General features: G+C 43.6%; 1 protein-coding gene across 1 annotated transcript in view; it reads right to left on the reverse strand.

Moving 5' to 3' along the window:
• Positions 1-14,246, reverse strand: part of RAP2A (RAP2A, member of RAS oncogene family) — a 32,640-nt gene extending 18,394 nt beyond the window's left edge. The window contains exon 1 of the mRNA XM_087757889.1: positions 13,759-14,246. Within this exon, the coding sequence (XP_087614015.1) occupies positions 13,759-14,072 (314 nt within the window). The 5' untranslated portion in view covers positions 14,073-14,246. The remainder of the gene's footprint in view (positions 1-13,758) is intronic.
• Between the last annotated feature and the right edge of the window lie 577 nt (positions 14,247-14,823).

Below are 14,823 nucleotides of genomic sequence, written 5' to 3' on the forward strand. Positions count from 1 at the left end.
TTCAAGGTGTGCCTTCTCAGCTTTCATCCAAGACTGAGCTTTCCATTGTCCCTCTCTGGCAGGTGAAGCTACCATGATGGCAGTCACTATTTCTGAATAAAAACCATCTGGAGAAGAATTCAACATACGCTAAGTTCAGCGATTTCACACCTTTAGGTGATTTGTTTTCTTTCTTGAATATGCTCATCTCAATTTAAAAAAGGATGCTTTTTTGTATATTTTAGCCAAATACAGTTTCCTAGGGCTAGAACAAGATAAAGACAAAAAAACCCCAATATCCTGCAATAAACAGCAACCATATTGAATGACCAAGTTCTTCAGAATCCATGGAAAGAATACGGGGTAAACTTCCCCCCCCGCCCCCAAATCCTATTTTCTTTCCTATGTTGAGTCTACAAAGTAACAATTCTTCCCAGCAGCGAAAACTTTGTAACCATGGTTTTTTTTTTCCTCAGTGTGTCCATATCAGGCCTAGGGATACACCAGTAAGCGCTGCAATACATGGTATGCACCTCACCCTCCTTCCCTCTTCCTTATGTTCCAGAGCAGTCTGGACCTTTTCAGTTCAAGTATCCTGATCCCAGCTTTCCGTATGTTTTATTTTCCTTTTCAGAACACAGTTATATTGTAAACTTTGGTAGATAAAAACTGAATTATGTGGTTTGTTTAATCAAAGACTTACGAAAGTGGTAAGAGAAAGCAGTCAGGAGCAACCACCTTTCCATCATCAGGTCGGACTACCATGATGCTTATCTTGAGCTTCTTGTGATATAATTTTTAGACAGATAATGCTATTTTGAACACATCTGCTATAGTTTAGTTATGACTGAGGGTTCATATTGTCTGCAAGTCCCAGTCACTTCCTTTCCCTGAGAAAGGGCCCTGCTTTTAGTTAAACATTCACATTATGTGTTCTGTCTATAAACCATTACAGCTGCCCAGTAGTTGAACTCTGGGCAATTACAAACATAACCAACAGCGTAAATCAAAAAGATGGAAAGAACAGCAGCTCCAGTCCATCAGGAGTTTGTCCACGGACTGCATTTGCTCACTATGATTCCTGAAAACCACCCTCACGCAGCTGCGGAGCAAGTCCAGCAGTCCTCCAATTACATGGTCAGTGCAGAATCTGAGGCACAGGGCCTGGTTGGCAGCAGGACTATTTCCACAATAACACCAGACCTTTAAGTAAAAGCTGGTACTCGGACTGGTAACAAGAACAGCATTCCTTGCCAACAGTTGCTGACAGACTCATCTGATGGGTAGCAAGCATCTGACTTTGGTTGCTATGAAATCTGGTTAGAGAGAGCACTAGAAATAAAAGGGCTACAAGAGATTTGACTAAAAACTGCTAGATGGTAAACAGACTCATCAGAAATTTGCAGCAGCTACATAGTAAGACAGTGATAACTTCGGTAAGCAACAGAGGCTACACAGTCCCAGATGGAACGACTATAATGTATATAGTGCCAGACTAGAGGCAAGACCATTAGATATCCATTCATACAGTCCAGGAAAAATTATCATCAGATGCATAATGTTATCTTTGAAGGCGACAGAGGGTTCTTCAAACCTAATCCCATCAAAACATAGCCAGTCATTCACCACATCAACTGGCAGCCTAGCTTCTCCACAATTCGAATCAAATTTGGGAATATTTGGATTGAGCGACATTCCAGAACATGCTGTCATGCCTAAATTTTATGGAACATCATCAAGGATCAAGGAGCAGAAGGCTGTCTATTCTCACGTGGCCAACCTGTAACAGCTACTGGAGAAGCAGATGATATGAAGATAGCCTGCTGAGCATCCGCAGCTTTTAATGTTAAGTGAGGCTGCAGATCCAAACTAGAGGAAACACAGAAGAGACACCTATGAAGACTAATTAATCAAGTTTCTTCACATTTGATATTTAACATTAAAACTCTGTGGACTCTCAGCAAGCTGTCTTGATATCATCTGCTTCTCCGGTTTCTTCCTAGGAAAGAGTCTATCATCCCTCAGACAACTATGTGTTTGAGGATAACCACCTAAGCAGATTCTACTCCAAATATAATGTTACAATCAGCTATATAAACTGTGCTTAGAACTCCTTTTTTAGAGAAGGAAGGCATCTGAAGTACAAGAATTGTCAAGCCCATGCTGTGGATGATATGATCATCAAGTCTGTGGTCTACGCAATACTCTGTACTAACAAGATCCATACTAAAGCATTCAGGAATTCACTGCTCAAAATGTAAGGAATAAAAATTATGTGAAAAAGCAGGAGGTAAAGAGAGGAAAACATTCTGATGGCAAATATTTCTGGGCCTGAATGCAAAATCGAGGTAGGTAAATATACTGGGACTCCAGAAGAACTTAGGGATGTGCGTCCAAGAGATTGCTCCACGAAATTTCTGCCTATCCACTTGATTTCTTGACAAGCCACATCCGCCTAAGGTTTTTGTCAAAACAAGGTAGCTGCCTGAAGGCCTACAGCTGTGCAAGCCTAGCTGAGCCATATATTGGAACCACAACAGGGTCACACATCTAAGCTCTCTTGGGATTTATAGGCGAGGCCTGCAAGCAGCCAAGTCCCTCAAGATGCCTAATTCACTAAACACACCATCTAGCAACACACCAACAGTAAGATACTCGATAACAAACGCAACAGATATCATTTCCACACAAAGCCATGGGACTAAAAGTAAGTAGTGGCAATGCTGGTTCTTGCATTTAACACAGCAGTACAGCGATGACAGCACTGATCAAGAAGGTGAAAGACCTGCACCACACAACTTCTTTACAGATGTTTCACATCTGCTTTTCCCAGAAGACTGCCCTAACCACTAAGCTACAAGTGACACTGAGAAAATACTCTTCAATCTCCCTGTTGAAGATGAGCCACTGTGAAAGCAAATACAAATACATGAAGGCAAATTCACAAATCCCAAGGGAACAACAACAGAAAAAGATCAGGTGTACGAGCTGAAGAAAGATACTAGAGACTGAAACCCAGGGATTTCTCAGGACTGCTTATTCACTTAAGATAAAAAAGTCGCTGCAAAGTCACTGCAAAAATGCACTATCAATATCCCATGCAGTGAATGGTCACCAGAATACTCTTCTAGTCCAGGTGACTACAATATTTTAGGAAAAGTCAGCTGTTGCTTCATGATGACACAGTGGCTTCCATTTTTCTCCCATTCTTTTAGAATTTAACTGAATTAAGGTCAGCGAGAGGGTCTGACTCTCAAGAGGAGAGATTCCACATACATAAGGAGATAGTTCAAGTGGTTTCCTGCAACAGGACTACACACCTCAGAGCAACGCAGATTCCTAAAGAACTGACACAGAAAAGAAACACTAAGCTATTTTGCAAGACCCATTTCTCATTTATTTCTCAATGAAATTAAAGAAAAGAGAAGGCTGACACGGGGCGGGGGGGGGGGGGGCAGGAATTGCACCTCCTCCAATGCGTTGGATGTTCAGGAGATCAATGCCAGGATTCCCTGCTTTGGACAGCATCCTGCACTCTTGGTACAAAAACAAACCAATCTCTCCTACCCCCAAAACCCCCACTGAGGAGGTTATCTGTTAAAGAACGCAAGCAGATTGAACAGATTAAAGTGGTACTACATTGACCCCACACACACCTCCCCAAACCTAACACCACACCCAAACGGACGAAAGCAATGGGAGAATTAATTCCAAATTACTGCTTGGATTTTGGTTGTGGACCGCAGCCTTAACCCAGCAGAAGGTGACTCATGCTTCTCTCTTCCAAGCATTGTAGGGAGTAACCTGCATGTCAGCTACCAAGAATCTAACTGCTTCTGAGACTAGCAGAGCAGATGCCTTCTTTAAGCAGTGAGATGGAGAGCCTGGATTTTATCAGAGGCTGAGAAGCACCCAGACTAGTTAGATTATTTTTTTTCGGGGGGCGGGGGGGTGGGATGGGGGGTATGAAAGGCATCCGATAAAATGCTCCAGTAGAAATAGTTCAAGGTGATCATCTTCTGCCCTCCAAATTATTTTCAAAAAGAAATTTAATTCCTAAAGTCAAAAAAACCCTGAACCACAAAACCACAAAAAAACCACCGTTTGACTGGTTTTCAGCAGAATTATTACAGCAGAAGAGGGGCAAACTTTGAACCTGGAGGTAGAAGATTACTACTAGGAAAACTCTTTACAACATCAAGTCCTTTTGGCAGTAGAAAGTAATCCACAGACTGAAAACATACCTTCTTAAAAAGTGTACAAATAGCAGTATACAAACAAGAACTGCTGTCATGTGGTTCAAAAAATACACACGTCCAGGATCCTGCATCATGGCCAAGTGCAATTAAATACAGAGGTGGGTGAAAAAAAACCAAAAACCAAAACTGATTTTTTTCCCCACTGTGAAATAACTTTGGGGGAAAATGGTATAAAACCCAAACATTTCATATTCATTGTTTTGTTCTGACAAAAGCAACAATCTTCTAAAATTTAAAAATGAAATTGAAAACATGGTAAGGAAATTTCAAAAGAAAAGCAGTTCTTGAGGAAAGACTTAATTTATGCATTTCTAGATAGGTCTTATAAAGTCCATGGCTTTTTCAAAAGCAAAAAGCATTCTCATTATTTGCACATTTATAAAACGTTTCAAGTAAGATTTTGTACAGCAGTTAAAAAGATGTTATAGCAATGTGGGAAACTGCAACTAGATCTAATCAGATAAAGTAGGTTGATCAGTCCTGGTTTATCCTCTACACTGTAAAATATATTAGGAGTAAGAGGGCAAACGGTACCAACATTCTCCTACCAAAACTTGCTCATGACAGCAAGCGCACATATAGCCCAGAAGCAATCTATGTGGCTATTTCTTGAAAGCATCTTTTCTTGCAATTAATCAGAAATCCAGGACCAAAGCTCTTCTTCACAACATTCAGAGCACTTCAAGTTCAGCGCCCTGATCCAATTCATTTCCAGTTCAAATTAAATTGTAGTTGAGTTGATACTCACATGGGAATCTCAAACATTATTAATCTTTTAGTTAAGGTGGCTACCTGTTAACCAGAACAATAATAGGAAGTCACTAAATCATTCTATAAAATAAGAGTTATATTTTATTTTACTGCAGACCACTACCCTAAGCTATTACATTCTAATATTTTAAAATGCTTTAATGTCTGCCTCATTACCCTGACTTTTTGCAGAAGATAATAACAGTATTTTAAAAGACGTTAAAGCTCTATCTACATGACGCAAGCAATGTTTCAAAACAAGCCGATCGCTCTAAAAACACTTACTCCTTTTTTTTTTTTTATTCTTCACCTGGTCTTTCACCTAGTCTAGGCCTAATCAAGACAAGAATTAAAACATTGTCACCAGTGCATTTTTAAAGAGTACAGCACCAACTAACTGAGCTAGCCGCATGACAATGATGTTGAAAAAAGGATAACGTGCTCATATCACACCTTTAATTCTCTTGTCTAGACTAGGATTTAAGACAACACAGCTGCTAAAATGCAACCCATTGACAAAGAAAGTGTTCGAGTTGCACTCATCATTGTAAACCGTACCTAGACTATACTGTTTGCCTTAGAGCAGCAAAAACTAAATACTAGCCCTGTACTGGAAACCTCTGGAAGAAAAAACCCCAAAAACAGACCAGCAGGAACCTAATGAATAGGGGAATATGAAGAAGCAGATAGCTATATTTCTTATTACCTTAACAGTCACATAAATCTTTGTACAAGTCACTACGTGCCAGGATAATTTAGCACGGCAGTCCCAATTGCTTCTCTATTCTCTCTCAAAATGTTATCATCACATACCACCTACACAATTTACAAGGAGAGAAAAAAAGGGAGGAAAAAAAAAAAAAAAAAAGATATTTGAGCAACACTGCAATATTTCAGAAATTAAATAACCAGTAAACCTAGGTTTGTTCTTAGGTGCAAAAAATACAAATCTGACACTGAATTATTAAGGGGAAAACTAGAAAAGGAATGGATTTAATGATTTTTGGGAGAGCCACCCACTCAGACATTTTAAATTTTATTTACCTAAAAAATTTCAATCACCAAAGAATGTCTATATTTGAAATTTCAGTCCAAAAAGTATGCCTGCTAACATAAGAGTTTTAACTAAAAATATTGCTACCCAGAATGTTTTATGTATGACCAAACAACAAAATTTGTTTCTATCCACATACTATCCAACTGAAGCATAGAGAATAGTGGTTATTTTCAAAGAAAAAGATGCAAGTTACTGCCAACTGTGTTGGCTACGAAAAACAGTATTTAAAGAATTATTGTCCTCTAGGCAAAACAGAAATTCAAAGGCAAAACAGAAATTCTAACGAGCAATGATTTTTTTTTTGATAAAATTTTCCAAATATTCATTGCAAAAATCTGTGTCAAAACAGCTTAATGAATAGCAAGATAGAAAACATTCAACCCCAAGCAGTAATGCTATATTATTGTACTAAACTATGAAAGCCATTAAGTCACTGTTCTATTTGGTCTTTAACACATTAAATAGCATTTTTACAACACAGACACGATCAAGCAACACTGCACAACTGAAAACAAATTTAAGAAGTCTTGCCACATACTATTCTACTATTTGACAATTGTAGCTATCCATATTTATTCACACACCTCTACAACAACATGAGCTACAGCAGCAATTAAGACCTGAAAAGACAAGATGATGCTAAGTGATACAGGCATCATAAAAAAGATATTCTATACTCTAAACTAGCACACTAAACTAAACATGCATGCAAATGGAGCTTGCCTACCTGTTGTTTTTTGTTTTTTTTTTTTCTCTCAATAAAAGTCCAAAGAACACCTAAAAAGCAGGAGGGGATAAAAAGATTTATTTTCAGCGCCCACATAAGGAAGCTATCATGTCACTTCACCTTACAAAGAAAACTAAATAAATCTTGGAAAGGAATACCTATACAATTAGCTGGGGCAAGGGGGAGAAGCAGCCAAAAAACCCATTAGAAGACTCTGGTTATAATCATTGTCTCAAATTTTCATGGTTTCCACAGAAAGTAACTCAAAGTAGCATGAATGTTTCAGATTATCAAGAAAGAGAACTCTGCAAATATGGAATTTAATTCAAAAGCTTCTACAGGAAAATATTAAAGGTAATATGTTCTGAAGATGCATGAGCACCTTGAAATATCCGAGTTTAAGACTAAGCCAAGCAACTTTAAAATAATGTTCTGTAGCTTAAAATTGCACACTGTCAGACACATTTTTTAGAGTTTTGTCTATGTATGAATTACCCATTTAAATCAAGAAACCTATAATTTTGTCTGACAGAATTAGTTCATTAATTTCAAATTAAAAGAGGTAATTCATTTAAAAAAAAATCTAAACTCTATAGAGCCAGAAAGAAGTGTTGCAAAGTTATTTTAAAAGCATGACAGCACAAAGAGAAACTAAAAATCTGAGTTTAAAACTAAATAAATTTTACAGTAATGTCCTGTATCCTGCAAACTTGTATTCTTTCTATTATAGACACTTTCTAGGGGACAGTCTACGTATCACTTCCCCAGTAAGACACAGGAGATGGCCATACAGCTGAAGGTTCTGATGTTATATACAGGGTCAATTTGATACAACTGACTACTTGTGTTTACTACTTCTTTTTATCTCCACAGATGCTTAAAATATTTGCATTTTCTTCTTGTAAATCAATAAGGTTCTCACCTGACAAACAGCTATCCGTAAGAGTCCCTTTAAAAAAAAAAAAAAAAAAAAAGAGGCCAGAATAGTTCTTCTGTTGTACTTAAATATTTTAACACAATGGCTGATGTCTGCACCATGTCAGAATTCTGTTCAGGTTTCTACGTTTTCTTAGAAATACGTACAAGCGTTTGACGGGATTTAAAATCCATTAATCTGTTCTTGCAATAAGTGCTAAGTTTCATCTGATGGGTGCACAAGAGTGGCTGGCAGCTTGGCCAGGCATCCTGTGGAGGATGGGGGCCATGCTTAATACCTGCCCTGCCTTTTTCACTTAAAGATGAGTACTCTAATCAATCCATTACATTGAGATTATTGCAAGGAGAAAAACAAAAACAAAAAAAACCCAAAACCTTTTTGCTAAAAAAGATTTCAGGATTTCATTCTGTTCTTATTTCTAACATCTCTACACGGCTAGCACCTATGAAAGTCCCTAGACATTTGTCAACCTTTTGCGTACAGTACTTCAGAAGGAATAGTATTTTCCAAGTTTCACTTCTGAACACTTAGGTATTTCTTCCTGGAAGGTTGGAGCCACTTTTGTGGTTGAATGTGTCATAGCAGTGTTTATGAAGAGTTCTCTAAATAGTTCTCAGAATTAGAAAAATATTGTCTTAAAATAAAATAAAGATGAGAAATACATAGAATTTCAGAAAACTGGTAAATTCAACCTTGCTTAAAGAGTACTTACTACAGTGAAGAGCTAAAGAACAAACTAAACTATTTCATCTCCTCAAAACTCTATATTTACTGACAGTCATCTCTATGATCATATTATCTAGTTTTAATGAGGATCTGGACCCCAATGTGTTAAATGGTCTTTGAGTAAAAACAGTACTTAGTTTTCATAGTACTTGGAAAGCAACATTTTCAAACTAGACATTTGAGCAATTTGTAATTTCAAGTATAGTTTTTCAGACTTAATCACCATTAAGTCACTAAATACATCAATTATCATTGACTCGAGTTGCTGATTTCACAATTAATAAATTTCAATAATTGCATCTCTTGTATGTTTTAATTTACCACACAGAATCCCTAGACTGGGAGGCAGACTTTCATCTTGATGATAAACACCACCACAAAGAACACTGTCAACCTGAGACGCATTTCTGTGATATTTCATAGCAATCCACCTATATCATTTAGTCTGCATTTTCAGCCAATCTACATTAATACATTTTCTGGTCTTTGCTTCCTAGAGAAAAAGCAATAGATGAATGAAAAGTTTTTTTTCACTACTTGAAATAAAGCATTTCTCAAAAATGCTATTTTAAGTAGAATCTGTTAAGTTCTCCAAAACACAAATACAACAGTCCTGTCTTTAAAGCACTGGTCAGACATCTAGAGAAAGTATTGCAAGTGAAGAACTCTGAATTAACTTTGTGAGTTCTTTTCTATTTCTGTGCTTTAGTCTTCTGCTTGAATAGAAATACTAATACTTTTCTATGTCATGGGGTTCTACTAAGAATATATATATATTAAAGTCCGTAGGACAGATTGAGAGATTACATTATTGAAGGCTACATAAGCACCTAGAATACATACCCAACGAGCTTTAAACATACCTTCATGGGAGAAAAACATTGGGAAAGTCATATCCAAAATTAAAATTCAGTATATGGTAAATATCAGCAGATTCTCTTCAGAGAGCTTTCTAATCACACAAAAGACAAACACAAAAGCATTAGAAGTTACCCAACTCCTCTTTCCACAAAAAAAAAATTACACTGCTTAATCTGCATACTCACTACTTATTTCTAAACCTTGATACCTAACTGGGGTGTAGCACTTCCAATCTGTTTCATTTGACAGCTTCTGTTCTTACTTCACTGCAGGCCTTTGCTGGCATGGGCCCGCTCATCCAGTTTTGCCTTGCTCTCACAAATAAAAGGTTTCTCCAGAAAACAGCTCATTCTGAAACTACAGTGAGTTCTGTCTGCAACGTAAACAACAGACAGTTCTTTGCTGCCAAGCTTGTAAATCCATTTTGGAGGGAAAGAAGGTCTCAGAGTTGCAGCACCTACAAATGCACAGGTAACATTTTGTTTAATATCTCACCAGGAGGCAGTAAAGCAGCAGTTGATTCCCTTTATCCTTCTTGTATACAGAAAGCAAGGAGCATCCTTCAAAGCTATCACATGAAAAATGTTATCCTTATGTACAGTCCATCTTCCCAACACTACAAACCCTAAGCGTTCACAAGAATCAGAAGAAACAAGGCTTAACGGGCACATTTGGCACAAGGGGGATCCAGAAACTGGTACTAGGTGCCTGAAACACTAAAATCATGGGGTTGGAAAAATGCATTTCAGATAAGCGGTCAGTTGTACCGTGAATAGGAGCTCCCAAAGTGTCTACTTAGCTATCATCACCAGCGAGAACAGCTTCAAACAAGCATGGAGGCACTCTCAAGTTCTTAAACCCGGAGACGAGCCTTTACCTTTGACCTCATTCTGCACAACCCACCACCCTACATTAGGGCACAACCCCGCTGTCCTCCTGCCTTCTGATTACGCTCCTTATCCAGCAAAACAAGGCATCCACAGCTTCACTCTCCTAGAGCACATCCCCTTTCATCAGTATCCTGCCCCCCACGTACTGATACTAAAGCACACGTTCCAGATAAACAGGGCTAGTTGCAGGCACTGCAAGAACAGCTGATTGCAGAAGCGATTGCTTTGTACAACACGAGCTACAGCCAAGCCACTCCTTGGGTAGAAACTATTGTAAGATGCAGCATCTGGAGGAAGAGGAACCGCAGCTGGGATTTCGTACGACCGAGATCCTTCATCCAACGCTGGCAGCATGCTGCGCAGTGGGAAACCGGCCCAGAGTAGAGCGAGCACTTCTGAAACCTTTTCCTTCTCCTCACCTTATGTCTAGGCAGAACTGCTGGGGGTGCACCCATCCGCTCAGAACTGACAGGGCTCCCCTACTGAAGGTAAAGCACCTTGACTCATTCTTAGAAAGATCTAGACAAAAATGTTTTCTTTACTTCGAAAAGAAGAATATGGTTTACATTTAAACCATTTCCCAGGAAAGAACTTTAATTACCTGTTTAAAAGCTATGGAGGCATCCTCCGCTCTTGTTAAAGCTGTGCACCATGCCTGAAAGGGATGCTAGGCTCCCACACTACACAAGGAAGCTTGACTTCATAGTTTTGCGATTAGGAGACTTCTCTGCAAACTGGGAGACCTGGATTTCAGTCCTGTTTCTAAGTCTGTTTACGCATTTGTTAATATTAAATAGTCATTTAATGAGAACAGAAACTATACCGGCAAGAGTGATCTCAACCTCTTCTAACCACTAGCTTCAGAGTTAAGTAAAGGTCCACTTATTTCCTCTCTTTCATTCATGAGCATGTCATTCATTCCTATAAAGTAACTCAGCTGCATCAGGTGGAGCGAAGGGCTCCCTCAGCTTAGTTTGGCCTGGCATGTGGTGGTTAGACCAGGGAAGAAGACAACTCAAGCGTGCATCTCTTAACCTGAAGAGGGAATTTCACCTGGCTTTTCTACTTCTTGGGAGAGTAATTTTAATTACTCTCTAATTATATAATAATACAGGGATTCTTTCATCCCCCCCCCCCCAAAAAAAAAAATAGCAAGGACAACATGTAAAATGCAGAGATACCTACTGGTTAGAGACCTGGCCAATTGATTTTCAGGTACAATGAAAGTTCAGAGATTTTTAGATTGTGGTTTTGTATCAATACTAGCATGTAATTGTCATTTTCAGGTACCTCTCATCCAAAATCCCTAAGTAAACAGGACTATGATTATTTGTCTCTCAACAGAGATTAAATGCATTTATGCAACTGTAAATTATAACTTAGAAGTCCTTGTACAGATACATATTATATCTGTAAATATGCATTCTTCCAGTTTAACTGGTAAAAAGGATGCAAGCTTAAGTCAACAGCACATTAGGTCGTGCACTGCCTGCGAACTTAAGTCAAGTTCCAAAACACAACAACAAGACCCACAAATATAAGATGAGGTAAGTTGACCAGGAAAGATCTGGTACACTTGCTGAAACTACATCTTTTTAATATTGCAAGTCAACAGCATATCCCTTTCAACTACAACTCAATTAAAATTTTCAGGACTTGCTAAAATTTTCAGGATTTCAGCTGCTTTTAGATTACTTCGCATAAGTGAGATTTAGGATTAAAACACTGCTCATATGTCTTTCACAAAGTACTTAACCTAAAGTTGAAGTCTTGCAGTAAAAGAGATGGCAGAAGAACAAGAGCAGCATTTAGACTGACTGAGCAGTGCTGAGTCAATGTAACTATGGAAGTACAAGTTGTTTCCTATTCTGCTTCACCTATCTACAGCTTGTCAGCTGGGGTTTGAATGCAGACGCTCCATTGCAAAGCCCAATGCAAGCTGCAAAAGGCACAGCTAGGCATTCAGAGACTAAATGAATTTATATCACTGATTAAACACAGGAAAACCAAAAGCATTTATTAATTAATAAACTCTACCTAAAGAAAAACTGTCCTTCTATAAGGTATGCGCGAACGATAAGGATGACAAGGATATGGAAAACGCATTTTCCATAATAGATTAAAAATAACTTCATTACATTGGTCTTTAGAAATCCCCAGTGAAAAAGTTAGGACACGCGTTAAGAAACGCCTACTACGAGAAAGTTGCAAGTCTCCAAAAATATCGTCGCTTTGTCTCCTCCCTCCCCTTTCCCCTACTCACCCTCCTCCCCAATTTCAAAACGCATCTTTCCCCAGGCCTCGGTGTGGAATGGTAGTTTCTGTGAACAGACCATACCCGACCGTATGATTAGCCATTATCACCTTTTATGCTGCACTCTACATTAAGACGCAAATCCAACAGCTGTGGTCCAACCAAGTTATTTACAAGGGTTTCCCTTTCAGATGTCCGAGCCAAAGCTACAACCAGTCCCGCGACATAATGACAACCTCTCTCCACGGGCAGTAACAGATCTCGGTCTGCGGTGATCTGGCCAGCGGCATTTTCTCGTCCACGCTATGGTTCAGACGGTTGCTATGATTTCAGATGGTGCATCTACCCTTATTTTAGCGTGACGGGCTGCATTTCAGCTGCTGACATCTAACTGATTGACGCATATCCAAACAACGTAGCGGTTATAAAAACAAACTGGCAGTATGCACCCGTGTCTCACCACTGTGGATTCACTCGCAGCAGAGTGGCTGGCAACGCGACTGTGGGAAATTTAAGAGAAGCCCCGGCATACGCGGGGCCTAACGCTCCCAGCCCTCATCCCTTTCCCAAGGAAGAGGCTTCGCGTTCCGCACTTGTAAGAGGAGCGGGAAGTTCGCGGAAATACCTATGCAGGTACCCGAAAAGGCAGATCTGTACCTGCCTTTGCAGACGGGTGTGCTGCACGACAGCACCCAGGCGCTTGCCTTGCGAATCAGCCGCGGCACGTCCGCTGCGAAAGCGCACCGGGGGGCTGCCCCACGCCGTGTTCGGGCAGCTGCTTCTCCGCCCCCCGCTCGCAGCCGGGGCAGAGGCTGCCGCTGCCCGCCCGCGGCCGGCCCGCCCGCCCGCCGCGCTTCACGCAGGAGCACCCCAAACTGACCGCGCCGTACCCGCAAACCGGGGGCGGAGGGCGGGCGGGCGGGCGGGCAGCGGAAACCGCCGGAGCCCCCTGCCCCCGCCCCGCCACCCCTGCGGCTGCCGGCCGCCACCCGCCCACGGGGAGCCCGCGGCTGCGGGCGAGGCAGCGGCGCAGGGGGGCGGGGGGATGCTGCCAGCCGGGAGGGCGGGAGGGAGGCGGGCGAGGGCAGGAAGCCGCGGGGCAGGCACCTGAGCGGGCAGCGGGCAGGGCGCTGGCAGCCCCCGGGCCGGAGATCCGGGCACTGCGGGGCGGCCCGGCGCGGGGGAGGAGGGGACGGACGGAGCCGGGGAAGGCGGGGGGGGGGGGGGGAGGGCAGGGGCGGCCGGCAGGCCCCGGCGGGCCGGGCCGCAGGTGGGCGTCGGGCGCGGCCGTCGGAGGAGCGGCCGCCGGGCAAGTCACCTCTTGACGCGGATGATCTGGTCGCGCATGGGTCGGATGTCCTGGAAGCTCTGCTGGTTGACCAGGCTGTAGACCAGGATGAAGCCCTGCCCGTTCTTGATGTAGAGGTCCCGCATGGAGGCGAACTGCTCGGTGCCCGCCGTGTCCAGGATCTCCAGGACGGAGGGGGAGGCGTCCACCTCGATCTCCTTGCGGTAGAAGTCCTCGATGGTGGGGTCGTACTTCTCGATGAAGGTGCCGGTCACGAACTGCACCGTGAGCGCCGACTTCCCCACCCCGCCCGAGCCCAGCACCACCACCTTGTACTCGCGCATCCTCCCGCCGCCGCCAGCGCGGACGGACCGACCGCCCGCCCAGCCGGACCGCCCGACCCGCACCTGCCGACGGCCCCTCCTCACCCCCCCGCCATGGGCCGCCCCGCCCCGCCCTGCCCTGCCCTGCCCGCCGTCGCCCCCGCTCCGCTCCCGCCCGCCCGGCGGATGCTCCCGGCCGCGGCGGCGGGGCCGCGCTCACGGGCTGCGGCGCGGCTGAGGTGGGGCGCCGGCCCCGCCCCCTCCTTCCCCTGTCGCCACGGCAACAGCCAACCGGCCGGCGCGCGGAGGGGGCGCCGGGGAGGAAGAAAGAGCGGGGAGGAGGGCGGGCGGCGCCGCGTCACGTGGCACCTCCCCGCGCCCGTCCTGTGTGTCGTGCCCCCCCCTCCCCCCCGCGCCGGAGGGCACCGGCCAATCGGCGGGCGCGGGAGCCGCACGTGACGCCGGCGGCAGCAGCGACTCGGCGCCGCGGCCGCCCGTCCCCGCCCTCCCCGTCCCTCGCCCGGCGCTGTCGCCGTGGAGACAGCGGCCCGCCCCCGCCCCCAGCCCGCTCTTCGGGCCAGCGCCGCGACACGCGCTTCCCGGAGGGCCAACCAGCGGCCGCGCAGCGGTCACGCGCCGGGCGGGATGAGCCAATGGGAGCGCGGGCTAGGGGGCGAGCGGGGTTGGGCGGGCGCTCGGCGGCCCCGCGGCCGGAAGTGCCTGTCAGGGGCCGGCGCCGGCGGCGGCGGGGCCGGGGCTCGGTGGCGGGGCA

The sequence above is a fragment of the Nipponia nippon genome, unplaced genomic scaffold, assembly GCF_047370975.1.
Source record: "Nipponia nippon isolate SJK-2023a ecotype South Korea unplaced genomic scaffold, ASM4737097v1 scaffold_2, whole genome shotgun sequence".
In the NCBI taxonomy this organism is placed as follows: Eukaryota; Metazoa; Chordata; class Aves; order Pelecaniformes; family Threskiornithidae; genus Nipponia; species Nipponia nippon.